General features: G+C 32.0%; 3 protein-coding genes across 3 annotated transcripts in view; 1 reads left to right on the forward strand and 2 right to left on the reverse strand.

Moving 5' to 3' along the window:
* LOC115449486 (UBA-like domain-containing protein 1) overlaps nucleotides 1-2,562 on the reverse strand; it is a gene marked incomplete in the record, with an annotated part of 6,263 nt that extends 3,701 nt beyond the window's left edge. Inside the window, 2 exon segments of the mRNA XM_037438918.1 lie at nucleotides 19-38; nucleotides 2,367-2,562. Coding sequence (XP_037294815.1) covers nucleotides 19-38; nucleotides 2,367-2,477 — 131 coding nt within the window.
* A 355-nt stretch (nucleotides 2,563-2,917) lies between these two features.
* LOC115449484 (sodium/hydrogen exchanger 8) lies at nucleotides 2,918-9,596 on the forward strand. The gene is made up of 7 exons (XM_030177324.2): nucleotides 2,918-4,289; nucleotides 5,471-5,627; nucleotides 6,107-6,261; nucleotides 6,842-6,993; nucleotides 7,379-7,507; nucleotides 7,947-8,039; nucleotides 8,244-9,596. Exons 1-7 carry the CDS (start codon nucleotides 3,065-3,067, stop codon nucleotides 8,394-8,396), a joined length of 2,064 nt encoding a protein of 687 aa, XP_030033184.1. The 5' UTR covers nucleotides 2,918-3,064; the 3' UTR covers nucleotides 8,397-9,596.
* A 1,586-nt stretch (nucleotides 9,597-11,182) lies between these two features.
* Nucleotides 11,183-13,351, reverse strand: LOC115449485 (probable prefoldin subunit 4). Its single transcript, XM_030177326.2, has 3 exons — nucleotides 13,105-13,351; nucleotides 12,691-12,912; nucleotides 11,183-11,727 (listed from the first exon to the last, which is right to left on the reverse strand). The coding sequence occupies exons 1-3, from the start codon at nucleotides 13,135-13,137 to the stop codon at nucleotides 11,575-11,577; spliced, it is 408 nt and encodes a 135-aa protein (XP_030033186.1). The 5' UTR covers nucleotides 13,138-13,351; the 3' UTR covers nucleotides 11,183-11,574.
* Between the last annotated feature and the right edge of the window lie 4,053 nt (nucleotides 13,352-17,404).

Raw genomic sequence — 17,404 nt, forward strand, 5'->3', positions numbered from 1 at the left:
AGGAATGGCAACTTCTTGAAAAATATTGATAGTGCTGTCTGAAACAGAAAACATTCTGAGTAACTCTAGTTAATAATATATTTATTTTATATATTTTTTAATTCAATCACTACGAAATAACAGTTGCTTTAAACCAATACTTATGAAACAGAGAGTACATAATATTATATTAAAAAATTATTAGTTCATTAAGCGCTCCTTCAGTAAAACGGCACGCTAGCCTTGCTTTTAAAAGCTGTGTATTCGAAATTTACAATACATTTGAAATAATACGCATAAAATTTTAAATCTTGTTAACGGCAAGTATATGTTCATTGTCGAGCAATACTTGTTATGATCCTAGTATCTAAGCCTTACACTAGGGTTAAATTAAGAAGCCTGCTTTGGCATTTATGAGAATGTCTAGCCAAGAAACAAAACAATCTGCTACATAGTTTTACTTCTTATCTTGCTAATATTATAAATGCGAATGTTTGTGAAAATTGTTGGATGATTATTTCAGTAGATGGCGCTTGCTGTCGTGGTGATGGTGATATAGTTTGCTACAGTGATTTAGATACTTTGTAGTGGAAAGGTTTTGTTTGTAACAGCTAGTTACAAATATTTATTCTATTGTTCACATATAGCAATGAGTATAACTTATGAACTAACTTTGAATTAATATTGTAAAACTGTAATGAAATAGTGAATTTAATTCTGAACACTTAATTAAATGCACTGTTTTACAATGTATGTATAGTTTTTATTAATTTGAATTAATATTAGTTGATTCAAATTAATATGATTAAGTTCATGAGTGGTTATTAAGATAAATCGAAACATTAAATTTAAAAAACACTTTAAAAGTTAAAAAAACTTGCTTGAAGAAAGTATATTTTAATAACATTCTTGCATGTAGTGTTAGATATTCAATAAGACCGATATATTTCATGTTAAACAAAGAAAGTTAAGAAAATAATTTGACCCATAACACTGTATATTTAGATATTTAATTCTCATTACATACTCGTAATTTGTGATGACTAGTGATTATTTGAGATGAATAATAACTAATTCAGTTGTTTAAGAATAATGGTGAAATTTTACCTGAAATAAAAATGAAATAACTACCTAAATAAAGAGAGCTACTATTTTTTAATGTATAATTTTATAACAATCTAAACCTTCTGAGAAATGGTAATAAACTCCCTGATAAAATATGTTTCATAAATAGCATTAAGCTGAAATTAAAAACTAGGTTTGTAGCATTAGATACAATATTGCAGCATAAATCACATGAGAAGCACCAAAAAAATATATTTACTTATTAATTACCTACTATACTTTTTAAAATTATAAATGAGCCTTGTCACATGTATCATTGAAATCACATCAAAGAAAATTCATATTTTTGGAGGGTACAATGTATGAAAAAAAAAAGATACTTATTACTTTATAGGTGCAAAGACAGAAAAAATAATATTTTTGAACAATATATAGCATACAAAATAAATTAAAAGTAAATAATTATGTGTTCTAAATAAAAAAAAAATATATATAGATACACTTATAACACCTTAAACCATATATAAAATATTACTCTTTGTTAATTTCTTTGAAATATTATTACTTTGATATTATTAATTATCATCACAAACATGTTTTTAAACAATAATAATTAATACCAGTCATCTGTTTTACCATGCCCCAAACCCCAGATTGTTGCTATGGCTATTTTATAAATAGTGATGTAGCTTAAATAATTGTAACATTTTGTAAATATTGGTGTATTACTATTAATAATTTTCTTATATTTATCTTGTTCAATATTTACAAAAGTTCAATAAATTACAATGATAAAGAATTTTCAATACACACATATTGTCTTTCCACTTATATCCAGTTTAGTAAATAAAAAATGCAACATTCCTTTTATGCATTTAAATCACATGATTGCTTGTATTCATGTCAGTGTATATACAACAGACATATTCTCATTGAGTAAATAAAAATAGATTGTTTATAATGTAGCACACACACGCCGCACGCGTATAAGTAGGTGTTATTTGTTATGTGTGCACCATATAATTTATAATCTTAATCAGTAAACTTGTCTATGTATGTTTGCTTATTGCGTGTTATTTCGTCAATACCAACATGTCAATACATCTCCCGTGTAACGTAATCATAATCACCGCAGAATAAATAGCACTATTTTGCTACAACAGCGCTCTTTTACATAATTCCATATAGTTATTAGGTTAATTTAAAAATGTCATGATGCCTAAATGAATGCAGTCTGACGACGTTTGAAGGCTATTTGTAAAATAAAATAGCAGCCATTTCATGATTACCTACTGTTTGTTTACATAAATTATAAAATTCACCTCAAATTGCCAATGAGCAGCTTGTAGTAATTGCTTAGCTTGTTCTTGTGCACAACCTGCTGCTAGTACGAATTGATTTATCATAACTTGTTCACGTAAAGTTGAATCCATCTTATTAAAATGAACTAAAACTATAAAACTCTGTCCGGTCAGACCGTACAAGAAATAACAAGTAAAGCGATCGAAAAAGTCACAAAGAATGCGCGTTCACTTTGTCAGTGACCATTAACGGGCATTGCTTTTTAATGAGAGAAAAAGAGAGATCCGAATTTGACGCAACTGTCAGTAATACATTCATGTTTTGTCAAATTGCAAGAACCATAGCCGAATAGTGTTGCCAATTATATCGTAAAGTAAAAATCTTATTTGAGATTTTTTTATAGTTATGGCTAATATTTCTATATAATGTTACTGCTTCACTTGCGTTTAAATACATGAAAAGGTATTTTTACATTTAATGTTACCTATCTAAAAAGGACTTTTAATTTTTGAGGGATTTTAAGGATAATTCTTATAAAGTTCAGGGTTAAATTTAAATCGACAGTGAAAACACTGGAACTGTCAAAAATGAAGTGTGAAGCAGAGACCAAAAGAATGAAGTGGCAATCAAATACATAAAATTGGATTTATTTAAAATATTTATACTTTTTAATATTATACGAAATACGGAAAAGTGCAATATATATCATACTTTCACCATGGTTTTTGTAAAAAAGGAAGTATTATGGATAGCCCTCATTTGCATCGTAAATTTATCTCGTGGCAATAGAGAAGACAGTGAAAATAAAAAAAATATTAAAACATTACATACGGAAGGCACTGAAATATCGAACGCAAAATTACTCAATAATGATTACGATAACAATTATGACAACACTCTATACAAGTTATCAAGGCCGAAGAGGGCGAGCGAAGGGAATGTCACGAGTTCTAGCGAAGCAAGTAATATTGAGACTGTTGAATCTACGTCGCCGAATCCACCTCCAGAAAATGTTAATCCTGTTTATGATATAGGGTCATCTAATTCCTCTCTATTTTCTATCACTCAAGTGAATATTTCGTCGTCGGCAACGCCGAATGTTTCTGTGAATCCGTCAGATGCAGCTCCCCTACCTGAAAAAAGTTCGGCGGAAGATGAACATAATAGTTCCATGGCAATATTTTTTGTGCTATGCATACTGGCACTCGGAATATTGTTGATTCATCTTATGTTGCAAACAGGATTTTCTTACCTTCCTGAAAGCGTTGTGATTGTTTTCCTTGGTGCACTCATTGGGATGATTATAAATTTAATGTCCATAAAAAATATTGCAAATTGGCGAAAAGAGGAAGCATTTTCCCCCACTGCTTTTTTCTTAGTATTACTTCCCCCAATTATATTTGAATCGGGGTATAATTTGCACAAAGGTAACTTTTTTCAGAACATTGGTTCCATACTGCTATTTGCAATTGTAGGTACAGCTATATCAGCCTTTGTTATTGGAGCTGGAATATATCTACTGGGCTTGGCTCAGGTTGTGTATAAACTTAGTTTTGTAGAATCATTTGCATTTGGTTCTCTGATATCGGCTGTGGATCCTGTGGCCACTGTGGCAATATTTCATGCCCTGGATGTGGACCCTGTTCTGAACATGTTGGTCTTTGGAGAGAGTATACTCAATGACGCTGTGGCGATTGTACTGACAACAGCAGTATTAGATTCAAACGACCCCCATATGTCAACAGGAGAAGCTATTCTCTCAGCTATAAACAGGTTCTGGTTGATGTTCTTTGCATCTGCGGGTATTGGGGTGTTATTTGCTCTTGTTAGTGCACTCCTACTTAAACATGTTGATCTGAGGAAGAATCCTTCACTGGAATTTGGCATGATGTTAGTTTTTACTTATGCTCCATATGTGCTTGCTGAGGGAATTCACTTGTCAGGTAAGAATATTTACAACTTAAATTCATTATTTAATAAAATTAATTATTTACTCTTATTATTCTTTCTTTGTTTAATTACTGTTTTCTAGCTGATGAGCTATTCAATATATTTGTGTTTTTCTATGAACTGGGCATCTTACAGTTTCAGATTAATATAAAATAAAAATATATAGATTATTATATACTGTATACTTAAGGTGGTAGCTCAAGGTCCATTATTTGTTTCTTTAATCTGTAACTAGTATAGTAAATTAAAGTTAGTGATTAGTTCTCGCAGTTGAAAGAAAAACGTAAAAATAATTAATAATCATGGATATTTCGGCCTTTAAAATTTAATATGACGAAATTTTAAAGGCAGAAATAACCATGATTATTAATTATTTTTACATTTTTCTTTCAACTGCGAGAACTAATCACTAACTAGACGTGAATTTAAATTCTTTACTTGCCAATACTTGTTTAGTTACCCAGATTAAAGCCGAAACAAAATGTATGAAAATGGACCTTGAGGTATCGCCTTAAATTCGAAACATAATAACCTAATCTATCTTGACATAACTTTGGGACACCTTTAAAAGAAATTAATTAAAGTCTTGTGGTATTGTTTCTGTTATTACCATTATGGAAAATCATCAATTATTTTGGGGCCTTTTATGTAGTACTTTGAGTATTTCCTAAACCAATCCAGTATTGAAAAGACCAAAAAGAATTTTAGTGTATTTGTTAGACTAATACATGGCATTGAATTTTAATACTTTTATTAAATTATTTTGACCATATCTGCTATGAATATTTCAGAGTTAGTTTTCAAGTACATGGGTAGAATACTAAATACAATACATAATATTATTGTAAAGTTTTTTTGTTAAATACCCTATTTTACTTAACTCTAATATTTTATAGTTAAAAATATTTGAATTTAATACAATTTGTTTTTAAATCAACATATGGTCCCGTCCATTGTGCAACAGTCCGCCATATATTTCTGAAAATGTAATATTTTTGGTTCTGCCTACATAACTTCATTAAGGTGGTTTGTCCTGTTTACAGAAAAAAAACCCATAATTACAAACCCCCTATATATAATTTTTCAGGAGAATCAGTTAAAACAATATTTATAATGAAACTTTTAGTAGGTTACGATTTATGATGATTTTAAATATATGTAATGTCATTTTCAGGGATTATGGCTATACTGTTTTGTGGAATTGTGATGTCTCACTACACTCATTTTAATCTTTCAACGGTGACACAAGTAACTATGCAACAAACAATGAGGACACTGGCTTTTATTGCAGAGACATGTGTTTTTGCTTATTTGGGTCTGGCCATATTTAGGTAAACTATCTTTTAGTAAATTGTAATGTGCTTAAATTATAATATAATCCACAAAGAGTGAGAGGTTCCACTCAAGTATAATGCTTAGCTTCCATTTCGTATTAGTAAAACAATTCTCGAATTTCGAAATCAGATCGCTACCTCAAGTGATCAGATCTTCCAAACAATCCAAAAGTTCAGCTTAAATATATAAATATAAATTATGGTCTAAAAAAATAATACATACAGACACATCTGTGCTTAAGCCTAATTGAAACATATATTTCTAAGATGTTTTTAAAGAATCCGTACGTAAATATGCGCGCGCACACGCTATTTGTATTTTCGCTAGACTTTCAACAGTGCACAAATCATATAGTATGGTGGTATTTGTGTAGCTGACTTGAAGTTTTTGAATTGTGACTACATGATAGCCGCTCAATTGGTAGGTTCCCATTTATGAGTGTTATTAAATATATTTATAATTATATTTTGTACAGCTTCAGGCATCGTGTAGAACCAGCATTAGTTGTATGGAGCATTGTTATGTGTCTGCTTGGTCGAGCGGCGAATATTTTCCCCCTGGCGTTACTCTGCAACAAGTTTCGAGAGCACAAAATAACGAAAAAAATGATGTTCATTATGTGGTTCAGTGGTAAAGTATAAACATCAAAACCTAATTATCATGTTTATTAATGTATTTAGTTTATCAATGTCAGATTATAGAGACATAGTGCATGGAATATTCATGAACTAAGCAAACTTACACAAACTATTAACTCTATGTGGTTGCATATATATTTAATATTTTTATAAACAGAATGCAATAGTATATGTATACCGGACACCGGTGGTGACGGGTCCATAAGACTCCATATAACTCGATACATGCGGGCTTCCCGTTATGTAGAATTTCTGTAGAATCTTATTATCATCAGAACGTGTTGCAGACTGCATTTATTCACGTTAGTACCTATATATTGTCAGGTTCCCGTTCGGAAATTTTCACCTTTCGCCACTGATATACATTAACGATTGGTGGCAAAAATACACAAATCTGTGGTAATTACCCAGACTCCCAACAGCGTGATAATCAGAGCCAATTTATGTTGTAAAGATATTTGCCTGCACAGCCGTTGAGTATGAACTACAATTTCCAAATAAAAAAAATACTTGCAGTTACCAGTATTTTCAATGCTTATAAGAGGGAATTAAAAAAAATCATATTGTTTCAGGTCTTCGCGGAGCCATTTCATACGCTTTATCGTTACATCTTGGGTTTTCTGACGAAACCAGACATGTAATAATAACAACCACTCTTATAATTGTTCTATTTACTACACTATTCTTCGGAGGCTCGACAATGCCTTTACTCAAATTTTTAAGGGTAATATATATTTTTAACTTAGTACAAGGTGTTCGCACCTCCGCGCGCGTGAAAACATTTCCCGGGACAAAAGTCTCACTGCGCCAATATCCTTTAGCAAAATCGTTTTAGTGGTTTATCCTAAAAGCGTAACAAACTGACACATTTATAATTTTTTGTATGGATTTCGAATCTTTTTATATTATGAACTATAAATGATCTTACCTTGTACCGGCTATAACGGATGGAGGTGTTTACGCTGGCTTGACCGTGAATCAGTAATTTGTAACAAATTTACTTGCGTTTGCTTACAAAATACGATAGCCGGCCCTGGACCGACCTGTGGCCTTATTAATAATTATTATATTGCCAGTTCATCTATTCTGAATGCGATTATGTTCTTCAGGCTAACAAGAAGACAAAGCGTTCCCGCTCATTGCGCAAGCAAAAGGAAGTGAGTTTGTCAAAAACAAAGGAGTGGGGACAGGCCATTGATTCTGAACATTTGTCCGAGATTACTGAAGAAGAATTAGAGGTAAGTGCATTGCGTGCGAGTGTTGTTTAAGCCTCTTTTACTTTGACCTAAAATATGCTTAAAATGTTATATGCCTTAATTAAGAAGATACAGCAATAGGTACGAAGTTGTATTGTTCAAACTCGTCTTTAAAATTTCAGTTCATTGTACATATATCCATAAAATTCCGTTTAACGTAAACATGAAAGTTTTTTATATTTATAATCAAGTTATTTTTAAAACTAGTTTTTTTAAAAGTGGTTTGCATAATAAAGTATTATTGGAAACAAAATGATGCTACCGTTGTAAAAAACAATAATACAATCTTAATCGATGATCTTAGCCGTGTCTTGTCGCGTGACCACTAACCAGTTACAATTCGTATAAATTCCGACACGGAAAAAGTTTACCGATAACTCATTTTATTATCAGCATTATGAATAGTTTATTTTGGTTTCAGGTTAATTATTCTCATGCGACACGTTTACGTGGTTTTGTGCGACTGGACATGAAGTATTTAACGCCATTTTTCACAAGAAGGTTTACACATCAAGTAAGTGTGTTTATCATTTCTTTTAACAATCCATTATTCCTATAGGTAGATTTATGTGGAAAAGAATATCGTGCGTATGATAAGTATTTGCATTTTGGTATTTTTTATTTAATGTTATAGCCATAAAAATCACATGTTTGTAATTAAATAATAACAGCCGTAAACAGAATGTGACGTGAGTAATTTTAATTATTTAAATTACAGGAATTAAAAGATTGCAAGAGTCAAATGACAGATCTTACGAACCAGTGGTACCAGGCCATCAGAATATCAAACGACCGAGAAACCGATGAAGAAGAGAGTTTGCAACAAAGTTCCCTCTCGAATTCCCATAGTAGCTTGCAAAGAGGCGTTTAGTTTTTAGTCAATGCTTAGAGCAAATTATGGCTTTTTGCCTCAATATTACTATTATTGTATATTTGGTTTTACGCTATGTAATTTTATTATTTGTATTGTGAATGTATTATCCCCGAAAAAGAAAGTTGGCGGATGCTGTGCTCTTTGAAGTATTATAAATGTAGGTTTTATTGGACCATAAATTAATTTTGTGATGTAATGGAGAATATTTTAGTCAATGGATGTGATAATATTGAAATAGTATTATACATAAAGGCTGCAAGTCTATAATCAGTGTAGGTCTATTACCAATTACATATAATGTCGTTTTTAATAGATCCGCATATGGCATTTGCCAAAGACAAGTGTGAGACAAGTACGATGAGCCAGTTGCAAACATAAGGAGCCATTTATAAATTACATCATGCGTTTGGGTTAACGAAGTGTGTCATCGTATGACCAGAATATGTGGGAATGAGACAACCTGACCTCACAGTAGTACATATATATCGATGACGTCACATGTCCTAAGTCTACAGTAATTTAGCTCTGAAGTTCACTTCTGGAGGAAATATAAAAATATAATTCAATTATTGCATAATATAAATGTGACCATGTGCTATAAGGACAGAGTGGGGTTCCAAAATTTGTGATATCGTGTGAGGTATTTTATAGACGGCCTATGATGCGGCATTATGTACCTACTTAATTACAATATGTTATGTGATAATTTATTTTGTAGCACAAGATAATTATTATTATTGTATAAATTATTAGCTATATGAGGCGGGGTGCAATGCTTAACTTATAGAACATAATCTGTTTATGTGTTTTTTTGTTTATTAATTGTAAATTATTCCAAATTACCATTTCTGTTTGTAATTTTTTACATTCGGCTGGCAGGTACTTGCAACTATTACAGCCGCCTTACTTTAGACATAGATTAGAAATTTAACCATTTTCTGGCAAGTACTTTAAATTATCTCTTAATTCGCTTTTTTTACTTTTTGATAATATTATTTTATATACTTAGAATCTGATAAAAAAATGAATAACTGTGACGCAAACTAGTGACGCCTGCGACATAATTTTCCTAATATTCTAGTTAAGTGCTAAATCATTTAATTTACAAGTTTTTATGTTTATAGTTGACGCGTTCATCGATCGCTAGCTCCTGTACTTTAGTGTTTGTACACCTAATATAATATAAGTTAAATTATTTCTCGAGTTTTATTTTTCACAACGCAAAATAAACATTATTCAGTCGTAGCTCGGACGGCCCTTGTGTGTACGACGGCGCCATATCTATAAGTTAATTGCAAAGAAAGTTCCAGCCAGAGTGAAAAATTCTCTAGTCATTGGGAGGAGGAAAATCAAACCAAGACTTTTTTCTGAGAAAAATCGTTCTAAATTCTTTTAGTCAACAGTTCTCTTCTCCATTCAAACTTAATAGTAAGTACTATAAAATATAAAATACAGTTAAACATTTTTGTAGTCGTCACACTCTCGATTATTGTTAATTTGTTATCATTAACGTTTTGCCGCTTGTGATGTTAGGAGAAACCAACCAAACGTTATTTAAGCGATTGTGTGGCTCACAATATGATCTTTCGCTTCCCTACCACTTGCCATGTCGTTAACTTTTCTTTTACTCGTAGGACCTTTGCAGCTATTTGGAAAGATGCTCAAATTACTCGCATTCCTTATAAGTTTAACTTCTCTACCTTAATACCTATTTTCAATCCATAACATTTCTCTTCAAGGTTCTGGAACGCCTTATCCATTTCTACCTCAGTAAATTCCTGTCTAAAAGTCATCAGTCTCTTTAATTTGTTCCAACCAGGCTTTCAACCTGTCACAGCACATTAAGCATGACAAAGGGTAAGCTGACAGTTCAGGCTCTTCAGCAATGCCTTCAAGACAGTTTATTTTGATGTCTTGCCTGAAGTATTGCATTTTCTTAACATATCTCCAATAGGAATCGCGAGGTTTTGCAGTTACTTGTTTGGACGCCGACAGTGTTGCATTGATGACAAATTCTCCCATTGCGCTAAAGCGGCTGGCGTCCCACAGCGTTGGTGGTAATTCATCGTTTTGTGGTAAACAATGGGTTAAGTCCGAAAGATGCATGAAAAAGATTTAAAATAGGCATAATAAACGGTAAAATGTTCAATATTAATGAATAAAAAGGAACAGATTATTGCTTTTTTAAAAATTGGTATACAGTAGGTAGGTGCGCACCAACATATTATAAATTAATCCTTTCAAATGCATACACAAAATATATTTTTTTTATTGATGTTCACAATCGGACTACTTTGCCTTGGTTGTAGTATGTATTGGGCACATCACGCTGAGTGCTCGAGTTCCATCTCTAGGTTGGACAGTGTTATATTTTTTTTTATAAACTTGCGTGCTGAGCACAAATACTTACAGCAGACAGCAGACTTACTGTCTATGAAAAAGTTCACTCGCCCTACTAATAGGTTTATTTAATTTCTCAAAATTTTAACTATGTTGACTGCTTCGGTGGCGTAGTTATACCTACTACATGCGCGGTAAGGCAGCGCCCCGAGGTTGTGGGTTCGAATCCCGGGTCAGAAGAAGTGATTGGGCTTTTCTGCTCAGTATCAGCCTGGACTCTGAAATTTGTGCCCAATATGGCGATAGGATCGCCCCCTATCACATCATGCGATAGAACATACTTGGCGAAAAGTGGGTGCCCTGGTTACGCCTCCGCAGACCTCTTTGGCGATACATGTGTGACGTGTTTGCTTTGTTTTGTAAATAAAAATATTTTTCTTCTCTATAATTAATAAATTATCTTAATCAAAAGTTTATTTCTGTATTCAAGTTAATTACATACAAATTATTTCATAAATAAAACAAATAGACAACCACTTATAGCATCAGTAATCAATGAAAGGGTGCAGCATAAACAGGCCATAGGAATGAAAAGTTCTTTTATGAGGTAGAAGCAGCTGCATTCACCTGAGTTCGAACTTCTGAACTAAAACATTTCCAATGTTGTGGTATGTAATATTATAGTAGATGCACAATCTCTGATGTACAACATAGATGTAGTTGCTAAATCACTGATCTTTGATGCTAAAAGCATCTTGTGTCTTGCCTTTAGTAATAAGTGTATTAAGTAAAAGCAATAAATGTTAGTATACATTTCTTTGTCAATAAGACAATTTTAATCTTCTTCATTTTCTAAATTAATGTGGCTACCAAATTTGCCATATAAATGTGCTTTCAGTTCACCCATCTGTCCTTTAAGTTCTTCACATTTTGCTTCAAGATCACTTATTTCTATTTCCTTTTTTGACTTTGCCTCTTCTAACGACATCTGTAAAATAAAATAATATCAGCTTTGATTATGTTTCTCCTACTGCTAGGCACAGGCCTTCTCTACAACCAAAAGGGTTTAGGCCATAGTCTACCACACTGGCTTAATGTGGATTGGCAGACTTCACATACCCTCATTTTTTTTATAGAGAATTTCTTAGGTATGCAAGTTTTCTCACATTACTGTTAAACTATGATTATTTCATAAAGCATACGCACATAACTTTAGAAAAGTCAGAGGTGCATTTGATGCTGGGTTTGTTTCAAGTAAACACAATATAAGCTGAATAGGTTACACTAAATTTAGCACACTGATAAACCCTCTCCTGGATTTACATATAGGCTAGTTTTTATCTTAAAAAATAAATTGTGGGACGATTACAGTAAGAAAGGTTTTTAAGTTAACAGTCACAAGTAACAACTAATAAACTAGAAGGAAAATAACATTCAGTTCCAATTTCATTAATATGTGGAATATCTATGGCCCAAACTAGAATATTGTAATACTTGGAAGCAGGGCTGTAGCTAGGGGGGGGGGGGGGGGCATTGTGGGGCAATGCCCTACCTTAATAATTAACAAAATTGTACATTACTACTCAATGAAAATATATGGAGCAGCGGGTTTTATTTTACGATATGGAAGTTGGCCCCTAGTAAGAGTTATTCGTATTGATGGGATTTTTGTTACAATCTGTATATTACCTTAACAATTACCTAAGTATTAAACTTCTTTTTTTTTTTGCTCACGTTCACGAGTCAAGGAAACCAAAAATTGATTGAGCAGATCAGATTTAGTAACATTTTTATTTCCGCCCTGCTTGTAATTACAGCCCTACCTTGAATCCAAGTCTAGCTACGACCCTGCTTGGAAGTTTTAATTCAATATACCATTGGGAAGAAAATTCAAAAACTAAAAAAAAATATAAACTTCAGTAAAATCCGAAAAATAGTTTAATTTTAATACCATTGTTTCTTCCAAATTTTGGCAAATGAAGACTTCTCCAATAAGGTATGGAATCTTTTCATTTTCATCAGTAAGACTGAGCTCTTCCACTGCATCCTCCAAATTTTTCATGTCATTTTGTTTTACTTTAAGTTCATCTTTATAGTCTTCAACTCGAGCATTCAAACGAGCAAATTTGTTTATTTTTAGCTGATCTTCGTATGAAATATGAACATCTGAGTCCTAAAAAATTTTATAATCTTATGAGAATAACCTCAACATAATATTTACTAAGAACTATTGTGGATTGAATAATACTTATACATATTTTGTGACGAAATTATATTAAATAAGTTAATAGTATGCGCTCAATGCTAATGCTATAAATCAATACATAAAATTAAATAGGTTATATTATTAAAATAAATAATTTACCGGTTGGAATGTTCCTTTTCCAGGAGTGGCCATAGTTTTATTTTATATTTACTTTCAAAATTAAACGCAACGTTACAGATGGGGTAAAATTTTCAGCAGCGACCAAAATAATTTGTATTTTTAGCACAATACGTTTTTTACTTGCTTCTAGTGACAAGATATTTGAAATCTGTATCAGTGTTACCACTAGTTACCACTAATGGAACGCGTCCACTTGATGGGACGCGTGGGTCGCGTTGCAAAAATGTCGTGTCCTAAACATTTTGTTTATAAGTGCGTCCACTACAGACTGCTTGCACCATGAACAATATTAAGTAAATATTTTACGAGATATTCAAAACGAATATGAGACCAACTATACTAATTTTTAAGAGTTTGTCTCGTATATGCGGATATAATAAGTATATATATATGTCGTTTTGTACGGTGTTCACCACTTGGTGCCGTAAGTATACGGACATTTACACTTAACTTCATTTCCGCTTATTATTTATGAGCAAGAAGTATATAATTCTAACAAAGGTTAGAATAATTTAAACCGATATGTTACATAAAAACTGTGTATATATTATTTTATATCTTTTAACTTAGCATAACTATTTTTTTTCATAAATGTTAACTTTCATTTCTTTCATCATTATACCTTGAAATTAGTAATTAAGTATCAACACATTTTTTTTCGTAAATAATTTTATGATCTATCTTCAAAGTGGCTTCTTCCTTAGCCACCCTACCCTCTGTATTGGGCTTGTCGAGCAAGATGAATCATTATAAGAAAATGATATAACAATATGTATCATTAATGATCGCGACAAGCTTACGATTGTTTAGTAATCTAGATTTTAGTATTTTTCAAGCGCTTTATTTTCTTAAAAAACCCGCAACAGTAAATAGTTGGTTTCATAGACCTGCGTGGTTACAAGAAGCGGCCCTAGCTAATTGGGCGTCCCAAGCAAAATGGTTTGTTTAGCGTATCTTTTATTGGCGATCTTTTTTTATCATATGTCAGAAATATATGCCTGAGGTGTCAAAGGCTCTAGGGCGGCTCTAGAAATTTTGTCATCTTCCTTCGGATATGGCTCCCCGAGAAGCTGGCCAGCCCGCTCCAACCAGGCAGCCACCAACGGTCAAAAGTCGCTCCCTGTCCTTGGCACCTATAGCGGCTACTCCGCTCCCCTTATGGACGGGCCGAGCCCGAAAGTTACTCATCGTAGTGTAAAGGCGATATTATACTTATCTCTTTTTAATTTATTTTTCTGCAACTTAATAGGGGACCATCCTATGCTTGACTTTGTACATTTTTCTATATGTAATGCTTAATAATACGAAAAAGAAGCAATCCTGCGAAAACTGCATACAAATTGGTTATAAAATGAGCTAATAATTCATATTTCAAATATTGTAATGCGCAGAAGTGGGTGAGTTGTGGGGATATCGCTTCATCTCTTTCTTTTGCAAGCGTCGTAATTCCCGATGACGTCAAATGTGTGTATTTCGTGTCTTTTCTGTTTCTAGTTGATTACCCCTTCCACCGAAATTCAAATACTTATAATTTGTTGATTTTTTACCGGATTTCAATAATTCCTTCTGTGTTAAGTATAATTTAAATAACGTAAATATTTGATAATGGTAAAGAACAAAAATGCGTCCGGTACACTATTATGCACAAGTTCAAATAGATCAATTATCTAAGACAATAGCAATAATCAAGAATAATCTGCGTAGGAATAAACAATGATTACTTACTTATGTTTTCCACATAAGAAAACGAATAAGTATTAAAAACACATAATAAATTAATGATATCGTCAAAAAAAATCCGAAACATTTTTGACAGTAAGATATTGAGCTCCACAAAAGACAATAATCAGTCACAACTTGTACGTCTCATTATTTTGTAAGAACAACCTAATTTTCAGTCTATGTCGGATTCGCACGTTTACTATTATTCTAGACTAACCCTGTGCCACATACCTAAAATTGCCTAGATAACAGTTTTCCAAACTTTAACGTTTACTGAATTTATGCATGAAATTCAGTCCAGTTAATTATAACAATAATTCTGAATTCCTTCGAAGCTAAAATAATTACTTACTTATTACCTATGTGTTTTCGCCAGATAAGGTACACATAATAATTACTTGTTAATACAGTGTTTTTACTTAAGTTCACTTTTCAATCTCTAAAAGGACCTTAATTTTTTGTATATATTATATATAAGAATATATATGTATATACGACACATTTCTCAGTTCCTCACATAGTCTCTATTTCAAAACTTCATCGGACTTTTATGGCCACAAGTATACTGTGCTTGAGACCTTCTACTTTGGATTAATGCTTCGCCACTAAAGATTACTTTCACGCTAATTGAAAAATATTTAATATTCAATATCGTAATTATTAACTTACATAGATACACCTTTTATATTCTCAAATATCTAATTACTTATTTTATTTTTCACCAACAAGCCACGTATAAAACTTCAAGTTCACAATAAAGTATTCTTGACATTGGTCAACAGTGCTTGAAAATATAAATCTAATGCAATATTTTAGTGTAATTTTAATATACAATATTTATGTTTTTTGTTACCTCCCACGTATCAACAGATGTGTCATACTTACTTTACTGTTTGTTATCTCTCATTTATCTCAATGTCAATGTATAAACGTAGTCCATTGAAAAGTTACATTTGGGGTTGCGTTTTTTAGAGGACGCAATTTTATTTTTTTGAAGTGTAGGGGGGGTCAGTGTAAAGCTAAAACCAAGTTTGTGGGGTCGCCACCCTTGTCCCACGGCCGCCATCTTGAAAATAGGGGTTGAAATGGTTTTACGATGCTTTAAAATTTGATACGACGAAATTTTAAAGGCCGAAATATTCATGCATATTAATTATTTTTACGTTTTTCTTTCAACTGCGAGAACTAATCACTAACTAGACGTGAATTTAAATTCTTTACTTGCCAATACTTGTTTAGTTACCCAGATTAAAGGTGAAACAAAATGTATGAAAATGGACCTTAAGCTGTAACCTTAAACTATTTATCTGACAAAAAAAATGTATAAATATTTTTTGTTGCAAATTAAATTCTCTACAAAATCTCTGTTGCAAATTAAAAAATAAAATTGCGTCCTCTAAAAAACGCAAGGAAAGGCCTAAAAATGTAACATTTCAATGGACTAACGGTCATCTGTCAGTTTTTAGGGAAATTGAACGCCATTATAAACTTTTAGTCCTTGAGATAATATTATAAGAAAAAAAAAATACTTTATTACATAGATTTTTTTTCTTTTAATTGATTCATCTAGAATAATTTTAATTATTTTCTAGTTTATATGTTCTCATGATATGTAATAGTATAATTTAACAATGTACGTACTACGTACTCATTTAATGAATGCTGTGTACTCGTTTAAGTTGGTTGTGCATCTAAATATGACTAAGAAAAATGTAAAAATAAATAAATTTGAACATTATTTCGCTATCTTGAAAACCACCGTTTTCGACATTTTTGCATGTGCGTAGCGATCGTCGATATATTCGTTTAATGTATCGACGCGTTATGTAGAGACTTTTTACATTTCGATCACGTACTACGTTCGCATTTGTTATTGTATAATACAGGCATCAGTAAAGCTTAGGTCCATATTATTATAAAGATCTGTTTGCCAGTAGTACCGCTCGAGTGGTGTCATCTATGCTAATATCATGAAGAGGTAGTTTTGTACGCAGAGAGTCATCTTTGGAACTACTGAATCAATTTTAAAAGTTCTTCCACACGTAGAAAGCTATAATAATTCAAAGTAATATCTACACGCATTCAAAGTATTTATACACTTTTTTGATTCTTAAAATTTTATTAACGGAAGCTTATTCCGTTAATAAATTGCCATGTGAGAAAAGTGACGTGCAAAAACTAATCAGTAATAAAGTAGTTACTTAACTATTCACCAAAATCCTGTATTTCATCCCTGAATTAAGATTTGAGACGTTTCTGCTTCCAAATTATACAAAATAATTGATTTCAATCTATAAAATGTTAAACATTATTTAGATTCGGTCAAAAATTGACTCTACCACCAATTCGGAAATCAGTTTTCACTAGAGAAGGACGGGCGAGAAACTTTAGTTTCCCTTTTTTAAAGTCAGTCGAAGTCAATAGGAAAATTGCATAATAAAAAGAAAAGTGACGATTAGTTTTTTTTTATTTTGTTTAATTAATTCATTTACAAATTACAAGATTTTTATATCTCATACGAGTGCACAATCTTCTCAAGAATCATGAAATAACATGA

This window comes from Manduca sexta, chromosome 15 (genome assembly GCF_014839805.1).
Source record: "Manduca sexta isolate Smith_Timp_Sample1 chromosome 15, JHU_Msex_v1.0, whole genome shotgun sequence".
Taxonomy (NCBI): Eukaryota; Metazoa; Arthropoda; class Insecta; order Lepidoptera; family Sphingidae; genus Manduca; species Manduca sexta.

Coding starts and splice junctions, on each gene's coding strand:
- LOC115449484 (XM_030177324.2), top strand. CDS start 3,065: ATGGTTTTTGTAAAAAAGGAAGTATTATGGATAGCCCTCATTTGCATC. Junction 5,628..6,106: donor TTGGGTCTGGCCATATTTAG/GTAAACTATCTT, acceptor TATTTTGTACAG/CTTCAGGCATCGTGTAGAAC. Junction 6,994..7,378: donor CTTTACTCAAATTTTTAAGG/GTAATATATATT, acceptor TATGTTCTTCAG/GCTAACAAGAAGACAAAGCG.
- LOC115449485 (XM_030177326.2), bottom strand. CDS start 13,137: ATGGCCACTCCTGGAAAAGGAACATTCCAACCG. Junction 12,913..13,104: donor GAAAAGGAACATTCCAACCG/GTAAATTATTTA, acceptor AAAATTTTTTAG/GACTCAGATGTTCATATTTC. Junction 11,728..12,690: donor AAAATTTGGAAGAAACAATG/GTATTAAAATTA, acceptor TTTATTTTACAG/ATGTCGTTAGAAGAGGCAAA.